This window comes from Platichthys flesus, chromosome 10, assembly GCF_949316205.1.
Source record: "Platichthys flesus chromosome 10, fPlaFle2.1, whole genome shotgun sequence".
In the NCBI taxonomy this organism is placed as follows: Eukaryota; Metazoa; Chordata; class Actinopteri; order Pleuronectiformes; family Pleuronectidae; genus Platichthys; species Platichthys flesus.
In genome coordinates this window covers 10404665-10427206 of record NC_084954.1, presented here as the reverse complement: position 1 = coordinate 10427206, position 22542 = coordinate 10404665, and the positions used below count along the sequence as shown (strand labels likewise).

Below are 22542 nucleotides of genomic sequence, written 5' to 3'. Positions count from 1 at the left end.
TCTTGACTTAAAGATTAAATAATTGTATTTCAGTGGTCAAGAGTCAAAGGTCATGGTGACCTCATATGAATAAGGAAAATAAAAATAGACTTAAACTGTACTGGCTGGTGAAGGCAAACAACCACAGGTAATGCTACTTTTCATTTCTTACATCTTCGACATGCCCGACAAACAAATCCGAAAACAATCAAAGACGAATAAAAGATCAAAGTTATTAATGCAAAATAACATTTTATTCTTTGTTATTAAATGTAAAATGTGTAAAAAAAAAGACTCAAAAGACATGATTAGTGGGAGAAGTTGTTTTGAACAGGACAAACTGAGATACAGCACAGCAGCCAGTGTTTCTATACACAATACATCATGACCATAGTCAACAGCTTATACATTCGTTCTCTTTTTGGGACACAACAAAGTTTGAGAGTAGCATAAACATAAACAACATTGTACAGTCTAACGTTAAAATACCAGCATGTGTATCAGTTTGTAAATAATAATAAATACCTCATTGTGAGGAAAGAACAACCTTTGCCAAGGGTATACAGGAAATGTTCCTACCAGACAATATATCAAATAAATATTAGGTTCCACTTGAAGACAACCTAAGTCCGCCTTAATATCCATAGCTCTGTCTAAAAAAAAGACACTTTCATCACTATGAAGAAATAATCTCAATCACTGCTCTACTGTACCTGCGTCAGTGCATCAATAGACAGTTGAACAGCAACGCAAGTCTCTTGTTTCTCGCGTTTCGAGTCGTCAAAGAACGGATTCTTCGAAACCTGCGTTATCCGACGGCCTTAAGAGACGACATGTTCGGTATTCATTTGGCAGGAGCCACGTCTGGAGGAGAAAGGAAGGAGAATGAGCCGTTTTTAAAAAATGATTAATTACAGGATTGGACTTGTAAATACATCTAGGCGTGGCTTGCATTGTATAAATCAATCGCGATTTTGATTAAATGAAAGGATGAGACACAAGTCATACACTTACAAAGAGATCATTGGAAGGTTAGAATATCATACTTGTTCTATGATAATGTAATGTAATGTAATGATTTGTCTTGTATTCAAATAAATGAATGCTTTAAAGCTCGGGTTGGTAATCTGGGAAAAGCTAACGAGAGCAGGTTACATTTATTTATAGCTATGGTAACATAAAGACAATGTCCACAAATAAGATTAAAAGTGTTTCTGAAACAAAGTTACCAACCATCACTTTATATGCACAAAACAACGATTTGGTTTGTGAGTCAAAGAGAAAATCAGCGAGGTCAGCATGCATTCAAGTTTTACCTTTGCACGCATCATAGAGCTGTAAAATATTTAATGTAACAGTTACCAAGATCGTCTTAAACCACAAGATAAGATGCTGTTTATGAACAATATAGAATATCTACTATGAAATAACATTATCTTGAGTTTTCTTGTTACATCCTAACTGATTCCTTCAACTTGGCTCTAGTCTCTGGTCCTCACCTCATTGTGTGGTATACAGTGATGGAAGTCCACAATCTCGGAGACTAACTTTTCTGATCTGGTTGTGTAGAGTTGTCTGGGGATCTGTGGAGACATGGAGCAGGCGGGCTTGGCATTAACAATGTGCGTCATTAATATATTATGGTTCCAGAGGCACTTAGACAAATAGATCCAATGAAAAGGAAAGGAAATAAAGCACTAGACTATGGCAGGATCAGCTGGAAAACAAAGCAGACGGGCAACTTCTCAGTTATGTGTTTGATTTGAAAAACATAGTTGTCAAAGTTGTGAATCATTTGTTCTTTACACTACCTAAACTGTGTTTGTTTTTTGAGCGAAAGCCTCTGAGCAACTACTGAGGATAGACAAGGATATTGAATTTAGATTTAATTAGCATTTAAACCGCAAATAATAGTGTTTTTGTAATACTAAGAGGTCAAATTGTTCTCATTTGATGGTCAATTTGATTGTAACTACAAGGCAAAGTAAAGAAAGCAAGAGGATAATTTCTTTGTTACAACAATTGCATATAAAGATAATCTCCATTTCCTCCCATTGTATAAAAATGTAGCCAAAATATCCCGGATACCCATTTTGAACCCACGACAACCCATCAGCGTCAAATAACAAATTGAAACCAAACTTCCCAGAAGAATATTGTATTTGACGTGTACTTTAACTTTTTAGTTTGCTCCATGTCCCATCCACCAACATGGAGGAGTTGGGGTTTATGAACTATTTTGCAGCCAGCCAGAAGGGGGCGATCTGGCTGATTTGGCTTCCCTTTAGGAGGACGATCATGTCGGCCATATTTATTTACTGTGTGTGGTTACAACATATTAGAAGGTAGTTTGTTACACTGATTAATTTATTAGTTTATATTGATCGCAGGTTTTCAGGTTAGTAATTAGTCAGTTTAGTCGTCTGTACTTTCGGCGCCGCAATACCTCAATACTCAGATGTATATTCTCAAGAGAGACAAAATGCTCAGACTGTTGGGATTGGGAAGAAGCAGAAGAACTTGAAGGACATGGCAATGTAGACACTTGAGTTAAGGAGCCATCATCATTCTCAAACACGGGGTTCACCCTCAAAGTATTCTCAAAGGCATAGGGAGCAAGGGTGTGCCTACAATGTGAAAGGACACGAGGTGAATGAACAATGCTTCTGAAACAGCCCATGAATGACAAAAACTGTAATGTACAAAAAAGAGGGGGGTCATACTTACACCACTGTCACAGCCTTTTTGGGCTTTATACACTTCTTGTTAAAGAATATCAAAATGCCAATGACGCCACAAACTAGGCAGAGACTTCCCACGAGGCTGGTTATGATAAGCGGAGGGTCCAACGGCACCAACACCAGCTCATCGCAGTGGTGTCCGTGATAATGCCAGTATTTACCTACAGGACACCTGAAAGAGATGAGACAGTATATGTAGGTCACAGATAGGTCACTATATACTGTAAACTTCTCTTAAATAAAAGGGCCCTTGTTTGTTTTTTCCCTAAAATGCACATGATTATAATTACAGTTTCAGAAAATAACTACAAATACACACAAAATTTCCTCTTGCACTTCCATGATTCCCATTTCAAAACAGACCATCTCCCAAAATAGTTGAACGACGACGTCTTGATGCAACATCCTACAGTAATTCAACATGAACACACTATGGAAGCAGAATCATTTCTAAATGCGTTTTCATTGCCGTCCCACCACACACAAGTTTTAATTGGTTTCCAAATGAAATGCACAGAACCCCAAAACGGCAAATTCCACATGTAAAACTACTAGAAAAAGCACAGAAGCATTTTACGAACAAGCCACTCGTCTCTAATCAATACATTATGCTCACTGGTTGGGCGATCTCAGCTTACCCTAAGAGTTAAGATTCAGCTTCTAAACAGCATCAATCTTTACAGGGAACTATTAGATTCACATGATCCTCTGTATAGCATCCACGTTTGCTTCATATTTAACTTCCGGAATATATATATAAACAGGCAATCGGTGAAGACTGAGATTAGATGTTGTCATCTCTCTGTTTTGTTTTCATCTGCCAGCTGTTATATACCTGCAGGTAGCTCCGTGTCCTGGGATGATTTCACAAATGCCGTCATTGAGACAATAGTCCGGCTCCAGAGAGCAGGTGCTCTGACACGGCAGGCCTTCCTCGGTGCGGTAGCCCGGATCGCACAGACACTCAGCCTCATCAGTCCAACTGTTCACCACGCAGCGCGAAAACTCATTGCAGGCCAGGAACTTACAGGGGTCTCCTTGGTCGGCTGGGGGGAGGGAGAGGAGAGAGAAGAGAAGAACCCGATGAGAAGAGAACTGGAGAGAGCAGATAGGTGATGGCTCATTAATATTAATACAGTGTCCACAAGTCTCTCACTGTCTACAGTTCCAGAGGGGAAATTAAAGGGCATTTTGATTGATGGAGGTGTCTGTTTCCAATAAGGTGTTTTTAATGAAGTCACAAAAAGTGATGAACTCGAAAGGATGCATCAGATTTATACAGCACGTCACCGACAAACTGCAGAAGACAGCGGAGTGGGGGTTCCTGTTGTGGAGTTTCTGACCTTGTGGCATGAATAAGCATAAATCACTGCTAGTATACAATATTAGATTTTTCTTTTTTTAAACAATGACGAGATCACGTACTCCAGGATCGTCATATTTCATTCACATGACAGAGGAAAAGCTTTTTTCAAGAACTTTGAACTTACTTTTGATTAGAGACAAGTTCCACTTCTGCATAAATAGCAGAGATAATCAACAGTACAAGGACGACTCTCTCACCCGGCTCTATTTCCAAGGAGCGGCTGTCGATCTTGATGTCAAGCCGCTTCGATGCAGCGCTGCAGAAGTCTTCTAGCACGCAGTGCACGGCTTCTGTGACATTATAAGGTACCGGCTTGTCCAGTTTCATCTTGCTGTTCACCACTACGCTGCCGTTCCTAAAGTTGAGGATTTCCAGCTCCTTGAATCCGGTTAAATTGGACTCAAGGTACGGAAGGAGCTGTGGGGAAGGAGAGGAAGGGCAAATTATTTTCTGCAGAACTTCAACAGGTTCCATTTCATCATTTTATTCAACTATTCTTTTTCAATTTTCCAGATGTATTAAAATGTTCTAATTTAAAAAGTTTAGTTTTCTGTGCAGTTAGTGATGAGTGAGAGAAATTAGTTATTTGCAGCAGGAACATGGAAAAGGCTGCACTGGGCCTGATTCATTTCATCCTAAAAGATAAGAAAGGAGTCATTTTCAGGCCTTGGACCTTTCCACTTGTAATGTTGTTCAATTCATATCAGTGTCAAGTGTCAGTGAAGACCACACTGACTTGGACTTGGTTCTCATAGCTCAGCTGATTTTGAATTATTCAGGTCACATTTTTCAGTGTGAACGCTATGAATAGTTCATAATTCAATTTTGATGTAAGCGTGAAATCCTGCCTTTACTGAGAGTGTAATTAGAATCAGACCAAATTAGGGTTAGTTTTATGAGCGTTAGTGTAAGAACACAGAACATGTTATTTCTAGTCACGGAAGCGCCAGAGAACCCATGATGGAACGATCAGACACTTAAAAGGGTCTTGCATGGTATCACAGCTATGTCATGTTCAAAAGCCATCTATTATATATAGTGTTTGGTGCAGGCTTTTATCTCAACACATGCTATAGTGTTGTGTCAAGTATCTCTGCACTATACGACCTACACTTCCCTGTAAGGGTCCAAACACAGAAACAATATAGAATCCAAATGAATCTCAGATAAAAATCTTTTGGACATCTTTCACCATCTAACAATTATTGTACCAAACAATGTGGAAGTTTTGGGGGAAAACAAAGACGCACTGCTGTACTGGCTATAGTCTATCTGGTTCGATGATCGTAAGGCTGATTCATGCTTCTGCTTCGAAGGTTTGTTGAAGGTACGTCGTAGCCTACGCACAGTGCCCAGCATTCATAGTTGTGTGTAAGTGTGTGTGAGTCGTGCTGCAATTACACCGCCAAAACCCAAGTGGCAGTAGAGTTTCTATGCATTTGTGGTTCGTTCTACAGTTTCTGGCGTCTCTGTTTACTTAAGAACAATGGCGAGTGTTACCAAGCGGATGGTGTTGGAGTTGGAGGTGATAGATGTGGAAGATCAATTACTTTTTCTTAACAACTGCAACGAAGAAAAGAAAGACGTCCTCAATGTTTGTTCCTTCAACTCAATTAAAAAATGGCAGCTTGTCTGCTGGAAATGCGACGCTACCAAGTGGAGAAAGCGTAACGCTTGCGGTCTCCGTCACCTCGACGGGTTGTTATATTTTTGGGGAGGTGCATGTGAGCGTACAACTGTGTTTATGGATGCAGGATTTTCCTTGCAGCCTATGGATTTCACTTTAATGTAACGACAATGAGACTAAAAAATTACAATTAAAGTATTAAACTTTGCACAGTATTCCTTTAGCCAAGAAACTTCTAATCTAATCAAAAAATAACTCACATCTCAAGATCTTCCGCATTGTTGCGTTTAAAAACTTTCCCTCAGACTCAGACTTGCAGCTCAGAAACTGAGAAACCGTTCTATTAAGACTATGCACTTGGACTGATGACGGTGGTGATATTTAGACGGAGGGGGGGAGAGGCAACCTGCTAGAAGTAATGGACCTGCATCGATGTCCATCGATCTGAACCACTCTCCTTCCAGCCACTTCACGTTCACTACAGACGAGTCAAACATCAAACTGCTGCAGTGGGAGAGGGAGAGATTACAACGCTTTAGCTGGCCTGTCTGTCGAGCAGGAGATAAGAGGCCTAAAGGAGCTCTGCCCTGATTGGGTAACTTCACTTATCGCTGGCAGACAGTTTACTGAGGGCTAGGTCCCTATAGCTAATAGTCTCTGAGAGAAGGCAGTACGAGACAGTCCAACATCGCGGACAAATGGGCAACAGGGTTCCCTGGTCACACAGCCTGCAGTTTGGTCATCCATTTGTCTTAATGCTGAATGTCCACTTATGTCCACTGTCGTTTAGATACCAATCTGTGGCTCTATTGCCTTTCACACAAGGTCAAAACCAAGACCGAGTTCCTTATAGACTTCAGTGCGGTCTTGTACTGACTAACAGTAGTGATGCTGTAGATTCCTCTGTTGCCTATACGCTAAACATTTGTAAAGAAATATGGACAGCATTGGAAAAGAAGACAACCATAAGGGCAATATTTGGCACGATCACATTCCATTCTCAGAGGTTACACTTGTATCTACTGGTTCTTGTTTTGGAAACCCCAGCGAAACGTCCCTTCTCTGAGGTCAGACAAATAAAGAAACTCGAAATGCAAAGTTCTTATGTGCTGCCATCTAAACATTTTCTGATTTACTGTGGCAAATAAAGTCATTCAAACCTCCATGTCCAAATGTATTGGTTGCTTCACAAACCAGTAGGTACAGGAGTAATAGAGGAATATGGAAAAATGGGGAAGCTGAAAACTATACTGTGCACTAATGGTTCACATATATGTGGATATATATGAGAGCTATATACAGTATCATAAAAGGTGTTCAATATCCACTGACACATTAGGTGTGTCATTATGTCCATTTAAATGGGCTGCGTTATGTATTTTCATTATTGTTCTGGACATTTTTCTCTCATTTAAAAACTGTCTTAGACCAGTTTGACATATTTATTTGAACGTATCTCTTCAAGAATAAATAGCCCATTTAAAGGAAGATATCTCAATGGGATGTTGAAAATAGACGGTAGATAATATAATACTTACCACTTCAAATTTCTGAGCACATTAGATTTGCCAGGAAGCTAAATACATTGATAAATGAGGACAACTGCAGAAAACAGGGTTTGGGCAACCATTAAACATTGGAGATGGAGAGTTATTTGTTATTGCTTTGTAATTTTGTAGGTAATAAATTTCAAATATGTGTCGGCTAATTTCTGTCTGTGCAGCCGTACCTCTTCATATTCTACTGCCTGTACCATCGTTTAAACTTTTGAGCTTGCTGTTAAACAAACTAAGTCCACCTGCCCCAGTAGTTCACGTTCCCTCTGGTCTTTGGCACTGCAGCAAACACACAATCCAATTTGTATCGAACCTCCTCAGTTTGAAGCTGAGGATTTACGTAACAGCGCATGGCACCTCTAAGCAAACCTAAAAATATGTCACCCTCGGGCTAAGCCTTGAACCTAAAGCGGGATGTCACCTGATGCTTCTTTCTTTAATGTAAGCTAATTGATGCAGTTTAAAAGAGAGGCAATCCTCACCTGCTTTGCCAGCAGCTAATGTAAGTGCAACAATCTTATTAGCAGAGAAAACGCACTGTAGCTTGTTTGTCCACCACAAATGCGACAAACGAGACATTTATGCATCACTTTCAAATTAACTATACACATGAATGTTACAAACAGAACGACTTCAACCGATCAGTTGTCTATTTTATTTCATCGTCTTCGGCAACATGCATACAGATGTCCACAAAACCTGGCTGCTGTCGCACTAAGCAGATTGGAACCATTAATAGCACAATGCGTGCTGGTGCTTGAACTGGCCAGAATTACTCAAAGCTTCTTACCACGAGTCACAAACCAATGACTAAGGCAGACCCAGGTCCCATGACTCAGAATTACCAGGCTCTGTAGTTTGCTCTCTACCATGTTTACAGCAAGATTGTTTTACAAACATAAAGTCAATTGAACTGCATTAGTTGTACTAAGCATTCATTCACTCAACTTCCTTTATCATTAAGGCTTCAAACATATGCACAAACACACAAGAAAATGTTGTAACACAAATGCAAAAATAAATTCTGGACTTGGTTGAAAAGAAACACACAAGCCTTCATTTTGAACAATCAAATAAAGTATAAGAAGTGAATCAATACTCTAAAGGAATGCTTAGACAGAAAAGGAATTTTAGACGCACAATTACATAAAAGTTAATGAGAAGATGTGAGAAAGCGCATGCTCCATGTGAGGATACATTTTAAAAATGTGTACTTTTCCCAGAGCCCTATGAATCTAGAGTTACTCAATAAGCAGAGAGAAAAAAAGAAAAATAACTGGAGGGAAATAGCAGTTGTTGGAAGGTCCTGAGTTCAGAGGCTGGGCCTTCACCTAAACAGACAAAAACCTACAGCACCAGAAGCAGTGCTAGCTTGTACAATCTGCACACACAACAAAAACAGTAATCCAGTGGTAGCTTTGCTTCAACCTCTGAAAACCTTGAGGTGAAGAAGTAAAATTTCTTTTTGACAATTGAGGTTTACCTTTTTTGGTTCTTCAAATATTTTATATTTCAATTCTAAAAACAGAAGTCACTTTGTTTCAGAAAAGGAAAAAATCCTTGCAGAAACAGATTTTACAAATTGACATTCATATTGAATTGTGAGTCACACAGAATCTATAAAGTCCTTGAAAAAGTGAAAACTCTAGCACAAGTTAAGGCAAAACACAATACAATAGAACAACACTTTGCACAAAACAACAAAAAGCAACTGCATGTGGTCTAAGTTATACACATAATCAAAGCCATGAACAAAAGCTGAGTATGTTAGAAATGTTACAAATGTTAGGTAGTTAGTAACTGCATTTCGGAAAGATTAGTAAAGAAAGGTTATGCTCTCGCTGAGGCATTGAATAGTTCCAATATGGAAAGAAAAATACCGGTATGGAGGCTAAAGTCGTCTGTCTCCTAGGCCCAGATCTACTGGAAGCTCCAGGGTTTGGCGAGTCTCTGGAGCCAGAGTGCTGTGTCTAAGTGAAACAGAGTATGTGACAAGCTTCTTGGTTATACTGTTGACCCAATGGCTGTTGACCCAATGGCTCTGCTTGGATAGATCAAGATTTTGGCGACTGGTTAAAGCCTTATCAAACTCTATAAAACTTGTTCCGTAAAAATTATATTTATGATTAAAAAACTGTTTCTTTAAAAATGTACTGTCATTTCTACGATGAAAAAAGCAAGTGTGAGGATAAGGCCTACTGCAAAGTGCATCCTCACTCGTGCAACAACACTTTGATCAATCACCAACGTGGGGCTGCTCTTAAATCATTAACTGTATCACTACCTAAAACCAAAGTTAAACAGTAAACATTGCCGTAAATGTACTCGTATCACACATTTCAGCTTTGGCTACCAAAGCAAGTATGAGAATGCAGCATGGACTAACATGATATCCAACACAAAGGCTTGTGTACCTACCAGCTCAAGAAAGGTATTCTCCAGAGATTTATATTCCGGGGAGCTCTTGTTGAACAGGTCGTCAGAAAACATCATGTTAGTGACCCTCAAGCTAAAGAAAACCACTAACTCTTTGCTCCTGTCCACTGTGGTCATCAGAGGGGTGCTGGCTTGTCTCATGGCCGGTGCTGCCGTGGATTCATGTGGGCGTTCGTCCGACTCTGAGGGGTACCCACTGCCGCTCTCCTCCCCCAGAGACTCAGTCCCACCTGGCTCTGTCCAGCTCTGACTCGTTCCTACGTCCTCTTGAACGTTTGAGCCCTCGGCAGGGAGGTCCGTTGTCCCACTGTGCCCTCCGTGTGACTCATCTACGTCTTCAGGGGCTTCGCCACTCTCTTCAGGAGACGGCAAAGGCTCCACAGCTGATCCTGGTTCAATACCTTGGGCTGTATCCTCATGAGGATTATCACTCGCCACTTCCACAGGGTAGGGGTCTGGAGTCTCCAAGGGACCATCTTCATTCTGTAGCTCGGGCTGTTCCTCACTGGAACCATCAGTTGGTTCAGGTTCTTGTAAAATAAAACATATCATGAAAGAGTTTTTAATACCTTGGAAGAGTAATGTAAACAGGTCTACTAGTATAGTAATACTCTACATCAGGTGGCCAGATGGGAAATGTTGAGGTATCGTGGCTGTGTCGAGATACCTAAGCGCAGTTGTATTAAAACGTGGTTCTAAACGTTCATGTCACATGACCATGGCTAAGTGAATATCACTATCCAGATTACAACTGATAATACTAGTATTAGTGTTATTAAGCCTAATACTAACCTAAATTATTGTATATCATAGAAATGTTGGCATCATTGATTGTACATCTTAGAGAGGGAAAAAACATTATATCAATACAGTAGTTATCGAACAACTGGCAACACTGCTCTACATATATACATAATACTACACAACTCCCCCAAATTCAGTTCAACAAGCCTGACTATATTTGGTATCTTTCGAAACTCCACTAGAAATTAAAATTAACTTTGGGAGATTTGTTTGGCTGCGCAGCGTGAGGTTGTAATGACTGGACCGCCAGACAAATTACTGCTTGTTAATGGGTTTTAATATGATTTATTGCCTCGGCAGGGAGCAAAACTCCATGAGCAAAACCTAACCACCAAATCTAATTGTGCTGCCGATTCCATTTCCCTTGTGAGGCGACAGTTCTGCACTTACATCATGGGGGAAAAAATAGGTCGCTCTCTATCAGTCCAGTAACTTTAATTTGTCGCTAAATTGTTTTATGAGACTGTTGAATGTTGTAAAATGAAATTGTCAAACAGTAGTTAATAATAAAATGGTGCCAAACTTGATTAATCTGTACACATAAGTAAAAAAGGTACAACTTTTTTCACCACCCAGTACATGTGGATCAATACTAGACCGATCGTTTAAAATGCTATTAAATGGTCATTTAAGAAATTACATTCTTTCGCAACCTATTTTGATGCAATACTTTTCTCCTTTTTACTGCTGTTATCAGATCAATTTCCCTTTTGTAACCACTCTCCCTTGTTTGTTATCATCCAATCAACCCAGTTTGAATACTCTCAATCTTCTCGTCTTTTCTGTCTCCTGCCAATAACAATAATTGGCTCCTGCCATTTTCCAGACGTCAGCAGAATCTGAAACCAGACACTGACGATGAAGTAATTAGGAAACACAACAGTCTACTTTTGATCAAAGTTTTTTTAGTCTTAAACTTGTGCCGCAACTGATTGAAATGAAACCTTGTGCTTTAAAGACAAGATTCAACATGACGGAGCCTTACCGTCCGTCACCTGTCCTTCAGGTTCGGCCTCACCTCCCTGGTCTTCCTCAGTTGGTGGCAGCACCTCCACCTCTGACACTGCATCCTCCTCCTCTGTGGTGGTTTCTGGAGCTGTTACATCTCCGGCATCTTGAGCTGGATCTGGTCCGGCCATCAGAGGGGTCTCGTCGGGGACAGTAGGACTGGCCTCTTTGAGGACGCTTGGGGGGAAAGGCACGATGGTGTGTTTTTCTGGTTCGATCGTGGAAGCCTCCAGAGAGTTTTCTATCGCTGCCACTGTGGGTAAGAAATTGTAAGCAGGGTTGTCGTCCTCTGTACTCTCAACCGACTTGATGCCGAGCTCAGCGACTGGATAAATTGTAGTCACTGAAATGGAAAAGTTCAAAGCACTGCTTTAAACTCCTGTTATTGTTGTTATACTCAGTTAAAAGTATAACAATATTAATCTTACCAGCTTCAAAGCTAAGAGACTGTAGGTCCATCGGTAGGGACGGCTCCTGTTTCAAGGCCTTCTTAATGATGCTCTTCAGTTTAGGAGCGTTTACATCCTCGTCCGGGTCCGTTTGAGGCTCCTCAAGACCCTCAGGATCATCATTGAGCTCCGTCTCTCCATTGAAGACCACAGCGTAGCGCATAGACACATCCTCCGTGCTGATCAACACAACAAATCGGTCAGGAGCCCTCAAAACAAAAGTCTGAGTTCTATCCCAACAAGAATAATTTGGGTAATGTTGTACTTTCTCTTGATACTTTAGCAAAAAATGTCTCAATAAAAGTCACTAAATGATGGTGTGAATCGATTTGCTGGATTGTTTTCTCAAAATGAATCTCAACACAAAGATTGTGGTGCTAAAATTTAATGAAATCTGTGATGAAACTCACCGAAATCCCAGAACACGAATCTCTTTGAATCCTGGAACTTTTTTAAACACATGAAGCATCTATATAAAAACAAAGACAGAATGAAAAATGTTAAAAATATTTAGAGAACAATTAATAAAGATTAGATGAATACAACCCCAAAAAACATTTAACATTTTGGAAATTTGTTGACATTGTATGTTGAATATTGTTAATTCAACAAGGAGAACAAATAATCATTTACAATGAGAAAATCACAGATGTCTCAAACTCACCTTGACAGAACCATTTCAATGTGTGATGTATGCTGTGTGTTGTAGGTTTTTAGTGAGTAGCTTTTTACGTTAGTTTTAACATTTGTAAAGTGTCTTTGAGTACTTTGAAAACGCTATACAAATAAAATGTATTGTAACTATTAGAACAGGAACCCACAGGAAGGCTGAACATTTAGATGTCATCCATGATAGATAAACACTTCAGAAATGGATTGTGTTGTATTGTTAACATCTAGTTAATCTTATTTGAAGCCACAAGCATTTATTATATTGTAAAAGCCTACCACACCACTTTTTATCCCTTCACCTGAAATAACCACTACTGACACCAAACTAGCCAGTGCATCAAAATGTTCTCAGTGACTTAAAGACGCCTTTACCCATTGGATGGTGGGAGTGTGTATGTAGCATTTGTTTTTAATCACGGGTGACGTGTCGGGTCAAGGGACACGTGTCAACGGGTCCGGACGGGTCCAGGTTTGACTTGGAGATAATTGCGGGTGCGGGCGGGTGAGGGTTTGCAAAGGGTCAATGGAGAGTCCAAGCCACGCCTACTCCCCCCCATGACCATATTTGGAAGTTGCTTCACGTTCGCCCTTCATGGCTGCAGCTGGATACACCTGATCGGATTACGGGATTTGGGAACAGGTGTGTTTATGTGGATTGTGGGAGTCAGGCGATGGCGAGAGCTGGAAAACACTGACGACTACCGCAGGGCAGGGAAAGAGGGAATTACTGGCATGCAAAAGATCCAGGTAGCATTGAGAAGTGGTAATAACAACCTAATGCACTTAATCTTAATTCTTCATCCAGAATCCACAAAAGCAGGAGGTGTTAATACGATAATTATTACATTTATGTTCGGACGTAAACTTTTAAGAATTTTTCAGCCTTTGTTCACACAGTTTAGATTTCTCGATACGACCCTGAAGAAGCACACTTTTGACCTTCCTCTTTTATTCTACATTATCTAAATGAAAGCCGAGACACATTTCTGTCAAAAGATATGACGCGCCGATGGCTTTTCGCCATCAGAAGTCATCCTTAATCGCTATGGCCAACGCCTTCTTAGTCACAGATTATCTACTCGATTAGATCTGACTATTCCGGGCTTGTGGTAATTCAGAAGTCTTATCTTAAGACCCTTGGTTGCAACTTTAAAGCTGTTAAATCAATCAGGGCAAGTTTTACACCTAATTATACAATATTATAGAAGCCTGCAATCATATGGAGTTCAGCGCGAGTCATCTAGCACATGAAAAGTTCAAAGAATGGTTTATATGTGAAGGGTAAAATAAGGGAAGAGGAAAACAGAACGATTATGTTTTGTCGGCAAACAGAGAATGGACGACCAGCAGCTGCTGCATGAGCTGAAGTTTACGAGAACACACACTATAAAGCGCAACAGCTGCTTTTCCAGAAGAGTTTCATTACCCGGACCGGGATGTTTAAAAGCTTCTCCAGCACATCGATCACCTCATGGGGCTTTGTGTGTCTGCAGGTAAAGCTCAGGCACGTGTCGACATCAGCCGTGGGTGTGTAACCTCAGGACTCTCCCTCACCTTGTCTGTGAGCTCCCGGGTGATGTCGCTGTAATGCGGCGACGTGGGGTCGCTTAGGAGCTCGCTGTACGCCGGGTCCACGATGGTGACGCTGAACTCCACGATGTACTCCTGGTTGTTCTCCTTTATCATGTTGGCATTCTGCAAGTATGTGGAAAAACAAATCGACATTGCATTGCAGGAAACTATGGGGATTGCGTCCAGGTAGAAGAAGGTGAAGGTTTAGGATTCTGAATTATAAGGTCAAAGGCGATCGCCTCACCACGTCATCGTCTGTTGGAAGCAGAATCAGAGGCGGCGTCCAGGTACCTGAGACAAAACCGCATCTCGCCAGTTATTTATGGAACCATCATGCAAATGTATTGACAGCCGTCGCATTCCTAAACTAACAGAATTGCTTTAATTGAACAATATTAACGAATTTGTGTCCAACTCACATTCCCTTGCATGATCTGGGGTTGCAGTGACAGCTCTGGAGACAAAAAGAGAAAATAATTATAAGCAATGTATTCATAGACAAGTACATTTTCTGGATTAAATTAGTATTAATCAAGAATCCTCATGCTTAAAACCAATTTCATTTTTGTATAAAATCCTCAATATCAGATGTGGCAGTGCTTTAGCTGTTCTGAATCCTGAGCTGAGACGTAAATAGCTTCTCTGATACTTCCATCGCCTCACAAAATGAAAACACTACTAATTGTTGACAATTATTTAAAAACTTTTAAATGGTTTTGCAGTTTTTGTAATTGACTGGAAACACACATCTATTGCAACATTTAAGAGGGAAGTCTGCACCCACCCTTCAAGTTCAGCCTCCTCTGCCACTCTCTGGAAATTAGAAACAAGGTGTTGACGATCACAGATGTACAATGGAGGAGGATAAGAAGACAGATGTGCAGTATGAAGGGAAAAGATATTGTTCTGTGTTTATGCCGGACTCACTCTGGCCACCAACTCCAGGTGCTCTTGAGTGCTGCTGAAGTTCTGGGCCAGCTCGTCCATGCAGAGGTTCTGGTGCTGGCAGGTGTAAACCCATGCGCTGTACTCCTCCGAGTTCGGGACCCGGTCAAAGAAGATCCGGAACGCCTCCCAGATGGCCTCCTGACAAACTGCACATAAATCATGTAACGTTACAGAAATGCATCAGAAAACAGTTATGAATGCAGAGCACATAATGATACAATAAATCAGAAAGTGAATAATACAATATCATATCACTTGAACAGCAAAGTAATGCCTGTTTGAGTAAATGTCAAACTGTATTTCATGTCGTGACATTTTTGCGAATATTAAAATCAGCCGCCCTGAAGCAACAGTGTGCTTCATCTGCCTCCGTGACACAATCAAGCTCCGCATTGTCCAATACATTGATGCCCGTGGGAAATTTATTCTCGAAAAATCACAAAGTGCTTAGGTTCAATACACTGAATTAATCAGCCGCATTTTGAAACGATGCACAACAGCTGTTGTGGAACAATTTGTATCACCAACCAAATGTAGCACGCAGGCAATGGCCTGTTAAATCACCCACAATCCATCTCTCTTGGACAAAAGATATTTGCATATAGCTTCATTATATCAAGTGCTTTCTTTCTGTGCAGCCATAAAGTCAGTAATGAACAGCATCATCCGGTGGCATCGCATTGACGTCACCAGGCTCCAAACCAGCACAACAAACGCTGCATATGTGATTTAGAGAATTATACATATCTGTGAAGACAAAATAGAAATAAGCCAGGTATTTATTCAGCTACCAAATGCAAACACCTGTTGAATTAGCAGGTACGCGCAGGTTTTTTTAATGTGGGTAAAACCTAGAAAAAAGCCAATGAATTCCTTTCCCATTGCCAGTAGAGTTCTGGGTTTTTCCCCCCAGTGCATAATGTTCAACGTCGCCAACCCACCGACATCTGAGGCGCTCTCGCACCTCGCTGTCTTGCCAAATTAGCACGGTCACCTGGGTCTCATATTTCCATCACCGGAGCCGTAGCTGATTAAAACCTGTGTCTGCTGCAGAGTCTTTTGACCCAGGGGCGAATGCTGATTGAATCCATTCACATTGCAGACAAAGCCAGATGTTAGTGGGTGTTACAGTTTTTTTTTCAACAAGTGGGAAAGGGGCTTAAAAGTTTGATTCTCATCAACACATAGTTTGTGTTTGGGTAAAGAATCTTTGATTGCATTAAAAGATATTCAGTCATGATTATAACCTTCGTCAAGGAGGTTTTCACCCCTGTCCGTTTGTTTGTTGGTTGGATTGCATGTGGGCCTTTTGAAGGATGTGGTGCATGTCAATGAAGAACCCATTCAATTATGATAGTAGAATAACCTTGAAAACAAATCTAGCACATTCTTGTAACTGAAATCTATGAGTGAATGAAATATGATGTGCTTTGAATCAAGGGGACGGTTGGGCCTTGGTGGAGGGACGAAACAAAAATTCATATTAGAAATCGGAACAGTGGACATGACTTTTTACCTCTGAGCTTGTAATAGGCTCGATGGCTGCCCAGGACCACTTTCATTGTGTCCTGGGGACACACCTTGACCCCTGTGTTGAACATTGTTGACCTCCTGGTCCGATGTCCGACATGTGCAGAGTTTCTGATTGGTCGAGAGGCTTCCAGGAAGTGTCTGAACTTCACATCCCTCAGTCCAGAGAAACTGGGGTCTTGAAGGTCTGCGAGATAAACGAGAAGTCAGAAGATTAGGAAGGATTAGGATGAAGGGACCTATTTTATCTTTAGAATTTTCAGAAAATAAAAATTGACCTAAACATCTGAGCACTTTGTGATAAGGAGCTTAAATGTGCAGACCATTATGTATGTGTGAGATTTCTCACTTAGCAGTAGAGACCATTTGGGTGGAGGGTGACTACACAAAGTCAAAACTTCCCTGTGTGTGTGTCTGTTGTAAATACTTTGTAGTTAGTGGCACCCAAACTTAGTTCAATGGTTTATAGAGGTTTAGAGGTTGAGATGCTTCACTTTTTAAACAAGAATCTTGTCATCATTCATACTTGCAGCTGCATTTGTATTGACCATTAAAGAAAAGAAAGCAAAGCAGGTGTTAACGTGTACATTTTTAAAGCTGTTATATGTTTTTTAGACATGAACTCTAGACAATGTCTGGTAAATTCTGTCAGCAGTCTTTCACATATGAACACACAGCTGGACATTGTCTTGGTTGGCCGTGTTCACAACAACACGTACAGGTAACTGTCCTGAACGTTCAGGTGAGGGTTGGTGTCTGGGTGGAGCATCCACCAGCTTCAGCTCTCAAATCTCGTTGCGTTTCCAATTCTACATCTTCGTTAACGTCTCATTTGTTTCTGTCACCTCTTGTTCATCATGAGATATTTCTATTCTTTTAGTTGAGCATCCATCATGTGTCAGAAACTTTGTCCTTCTGTGTTCTCACCTAGACTCACTCATACACCCTCCAGACATTCAACAAAGGGTTTTTTTTTCAGGATAAGTTGCAGAAAATATCCAGAGCAACTGACTCTGACATTTGCCTTCTCCCATACAGCCCCTCTGGAAAAAGTCCAGACTTTAGAGTAGGTCTGAAAGCAGCTTGATTCTTAAAGTGTGTATCCAGGTATCAGGCAATTAACACCAGCTTCCGCTGAGGAGTATTTAATGTGACAGTCACTTAATCTAACAAGTTACATTGGTGCATCTGCCTCTTACTGTAAACTGCTGCCTTCTTCTGCCACCACTACTGTGTTGGTGCGATGAGTTTATCTGAGCTTTACACTTCACTGTGGTGTGAAAACACCTGGGGCCCGGAGCTCTGAGCTGCTGCTTGGACAGGTACGGCCTTGAACGCTGGTAAAAGTGCACAGATGTGTTGAGAAGGCGAAGGAGCAATACTCTCTCCTCCCTGTGGATCCGCCGCTGAGACGCCCTTGGGCAACTTAACCCATGACCAGTCCCAGGACAAGTATTTGGCGGTGATGAGGTGTGAATTTGCAGAAATGCATGCATGAGGTGCACAGCACACGTTAAAGAGATTCAAAACACATACAGGTGATAACACAGCAGATTTGATTCGTTACCACCACCTCTGCATTATCAGAGTATCTCAGGAGGAACTATTTCTTGCGTTTTATATATATATATATGTTATATATTTTTACAAAGTCCTTGTGTATGATAGGATGCTCTTTCTTCTATTATTTATTCATCATGAACGTTGACAGATGTGTGTGCAGGATTGTGTACATGTACGTTGTAGGTGCTGCGCAACAAACTTGTGCGATGACAAATAAACTCTCTCTTCTTTTCGGACCCGTTTCCATGTCACTGAGATCCTGCCGACATGATGAGAACTGACCAAATTGTCTGATCACTTTAATGAAGACAACAAACTCAGTGGCCCGGGTGAGGCCTTTCACCGAGGTAACCATTACAAAGTGTGCCAGTCGACGCTGTCTAACACAGTCACCCCATTGAAGGAAGCTATTTTAGAAGAAAGGCTCTCATTGTGACGCCAGGTGGAAAGACTCAGAGGGCTTCTTAAGACAATAAGCCAGGATTTAGAAGCCCCAAAACACCGGCCGGAGGTCATCAGGCTCAGATAACAAACCGTGCCTCCTCTGGATGAGAGAGGAGCGGAGGTAATGGAAGAAATAAGAAAGAGCAATGGAGTGTAAACAATATAATCACAGTTTTATCTGCGTCAGAGCTTTGAGCCGGGGAAGCTTTTTTTGGGGGGAGGAGATAAACAAGACAGCAATCTTCGACCATAAAGACAACTGAGCTGCGCTATCTGATCTTCAGCACGTCGCAGTAACACTGTGCGGAGGCCGAACCCCTAGTGACGACATCACACGGCAACAGACACAGGGTGTCACACGAGGACACGCTGCACAGCTGTAAGTGAGTGTGTGCTGTAGCTACTGCAGGAGGTGGACACAACATCACAAACACCCAGACACGCTAATGCAACGCAACACCTGCACACAGCATATTTATATTTTCATTAAAACTGCACCATTGAATTGAAATAGAACAGAAGTTAAACTGAATTAAAATGTTAATGATTTCATCTTTGTTCTGATTGCATTGATAGTAACGTGATGATAAAACTATGTTCACTCTATTAACTGACTTGTTGAATCGCAGGATATTTGCAGAAAAATGACAAATTATTTGCTTTTCTTTTGTTTATTTGCTTTATATCACTTTAGACTGAAAATCTTTGGGCTTTAGAGTGTTGAACAGTTTGAAATTATCACCATAGTCCTCTGAGAAACTCTTTTCGTCTGTTGGTTTAATCAAAAATTGTAAAAGTTCTTGATTAGGACGGGCAACACGGCATTGCAGTGGTTAGCACTGTCACCTCACAGTAAGAAGGTTTGATTCCCTGATCGGCCGCGGTCTCTCTGTTCGGACTTTGCATCTGTTAGCGCTGGTTCTCCTCGGGAGCTCCCGCTTCCTCCCACCGTCCAAACACATGCAGATTTGGGATTAGAGTTAATTGGAGACTCTAAATGAATTAATGGTGTGAACCTACGTGTGAACAGTTGTTTGCCCTCTGTATGTTGAGCCTGTGATTGGCTGGCGATCTGTCCGAAGATGCACCCAGCCTCTCTCCTGATACAGCTGGGATTGGCTCCATCTCCCCCCCACGCCCCGTCAAAGCATAATATATGCTAAGATAATGGATGGAACTAACAAGTACGAGTATGTGAAGATATAATTATAGTGTTATTACACATAGTTTAGCACTGACTTGTTCTCTCAGAGGTTGTTTTTTCCTCTTGTCTTGTTTAACGATCCTCTATTATTAACCTAATCATGTATTATTGTTGCAAATTATTATGATTGTGTGTTTATCATAGTGTCAAAGTGACATGTTTATGTTGCCAACACACTGAGTTGTGTGGCTGTTGCGTTGCATTGTCCTGCTCATACAGGTTTGTGTTGCTGACGTGTGACGAACGAACTTAAGAATTTAAACTGTTCAAAACACCAGGAAACATTTTTTGCTAATCATTGAATTACACATCAATAATAACCTCAACAATGAACAAAATTGTTTCCCTCAAATCCAAAATTGGCCGAAGACCAAGAACATACAAAGAATGTGTGGCCATCCACGTAGACCTGTGGGCAAATCCATCCCTGTTTAGCGTCTGTCAGGCGGAGCCGCTCACCAACTCGACCCTCCCCCCTCCACTCGGTCAGAATTTGGCCTGAAAATCAGCCAAGTTCTGATTGTTTTCGTTAGGAATCAGGAAAATATCTGAATGGGGGGAGATTGAAGAATGACTCGCACATGCTCATACACGGGGGCCTGAGTGGGAGGGGGGGGCATCAGAGCGCTCGGCCCCTAATGCCCCGGTGCGGGCGCAGAAAAAAAAAAAAAAAAAAAGGCCTCACAGCAGAACTACAAGCCAGAAAAGATTAGCGTCCTGCGACACTGGAAACAGAATGGCTTTTGTTTCCTCCAGGATAATGAGCTCACCCGGGCACATCACACTGAACGAGACAACCCGTGCGGACGCAAATGTTATCACTGGCCAAACGATGCTATCTTCCCCAGCGCACATCCATTATATGTCATCGCCCATTAAATTCAAATGGTGAATATTCAGGACATTAAAAAGGGGGCTCGTCGGCTGCTTGACATTTTCTAAAAAGCAGAATTTGAGGACGAGCTTTGTAGTTTTCAGACAATTTTTTTTTCCCCCCACTGCAAGGTCACTCAAACACACTTTAAACTGGAGAACGCTGTTGCCCTTGAAGTGAGTCACCAGCTCTGTCACTGATAGAAAATCTGGAAGATTTCTCATCAACTTTACTGAAAGCAATGTGCACAGTGTCCTTGATTCTTACTTTCTTATAATTTCGTCTTGATCTCAGTCGGGACAGAGCTTTGCAGAGAGTGACAGAATTGCATTTGTACCCAAAGTGCAGCGTCAAAGAGTTAGATTGCTGTACCTTCCTTCAGAAAGTTGAAACTACTGAATCTTTTCAATAACTGAAAATAAAAACTCAAAAAATGTGGATTCCAGCCTGGATTCTTACCTTTGATTTGACTTGCGTGGAGGGTAAACACACACAAAGTGAAGAATAGTCCCGACTTCAAAAGCATGATGGGCTAATTTATGTGGTTTCCAAGCCCCAAGTTGTCATTTGTAAAGAGATGGTTGTAAAACCACAATAAGATCCAGAACCGTTCTATAGCTGGTCCACTACGGAGAGGGGAGGTCCAGTCCGCTCCGATCCGAACTCCAGCTCAGCTCCTCAGCAGCCCTCAGTTCCTGGTTGCTGTTGGATCCCTGTTGACATCCGAGGTGGCTGCATGGATGGATGAGCATAGGGAGCGAGGGAGGGAGGAGAGGCCGAGGAAGAAGAGACGGGGGAAAGAACGGATTGGAACTTTGGCTCGGTGGGTTCCCTCCTGCGCTGTCAGTATGATAACAGTGACGAGGTTAAAAAAGCAGGCTCCGACCTCAGCCTAATCTCTTTACCTTCTTCTCGCTGCTTGTAATCCCTGCGGGGCCACGTGGCCACTCGGCCTCATCCTGTTAGCCACCTGCTGGACCCTCATCTGTCAGCTGAACATACTTGGGGATCTGCCAAACTGGCCTGGACCAGAGGACTATACACCCCCACGGTTTGGCCCAAGTTAACACCCACACCAAGCCTCTTTGTGCGGCCTCTGCGTGTCACTGTGCGACTGCCTAACTCTCTCGGTTTAGAGTTCTCCTGCCAGTGTGCCCACGGCAAATCCCTGCCTCCCAGATCCGTGAACTTGGGTGTCAAATGAGGTCAGCACTGCAGTTCAGTTCTGCACAGATAACAATGTGCCTTCGTACTCCTGCTGCAAAATTCAGCCTTTAATGCCCTTTTCTGACTCTAGTGTCCACATTTGACCCTGCTCCTTCTTTTCTCCTTTTATCTGCTGTGTTACCCGTGAGCCTACGGACAAATCAACCCAACACCCCCTCTTCAAATGCCCACGTACAGTGCGAATAAGACTCTTCTCCTCTTATCAGATCCAGAGATAGTTTGACAGATAGGCAAAATGGCAGCATCAGGATCTTCTCTCTCTGCAGGTGCTGAGGGTGGTGAGGGTGAGTGACCGTGAAGGAAGAAGTAAACAGACCGCGGAGGCGTGTGTGGCCTCTCATGTTGTGGTGCATCAGGGTGGGAGGGCTCCATGTTGTTAGTCTCCACCCTCACCTCTTTTCTGTGAAGAGGATTAGCAGCCCCTGTTGCTTGTTACCAATCTGCAGTGAATAAGCCCTCATCCACCCGGGCTGCTTGCTGACACAGTAAACTGAACCTTGAACTAACGAGTGTGGGGGTTGCAGAAGAGGTCGTGGCTTCAA

The 22542-nt window shown here is 41.8% G+C and overlaps 1 protein-coding gene across 4 annotated transcripts; it reads right to left on the bottom strand.

Annotated features, from left to right (window-relative positions):
* Positions 1-225: 225 nt before the first annotated feature.
* On the bottom strand, positions 226-21610 carry impg1b (interphotoreceptor matrix proteoglycan 1b). 4 transcript variants are annotated; one of them, XM_062396599.1, is made up of 19 exons: positions 21233-21610; positions 16675-16875; positions 15138-15304; positions 14995-15023; positions 14630-14664; positions 14455-14501; positions 14193-14333; positions 12377-12435; positions 11946-12145; positions 11495-11860; positions 9688-10235; positions 9150-9239; positions 4284-4503; positions 3556-3766; positions 2707-2892; positions 2426-2606; positions 1479-1562; positions 1296-1314; positions 226-843 (listed from the first exon to the last, which is right to left on the bottom strand). In XM_062396599.1, exons 1-19 carry the CDS (start codon positions 21297-21299, stop codon positions 824-826), a joined length of 2871 nt encoding a protein of 956 aa, XP_062252583.1. In that variant the 5' UTR covers positions 21300-21610; the 3' UTR covers positions 226-823. The 4 variants fall into 4 exon arrangements, 3 of the variants coding, with proteins under 3 accessions (XP_062252583.1, XP_062252584.1, XP_062252585.1); XR_009922021.1 differs by lacking the exons at positions 2426-2606; positions 9150-9239; XM_062396600.1 differs by lacking the exons at positions 1296-1314; positions 9150-9239.
* Between the last annotated feature and the right edge of the window lie 932 nt (positions 21611-22542).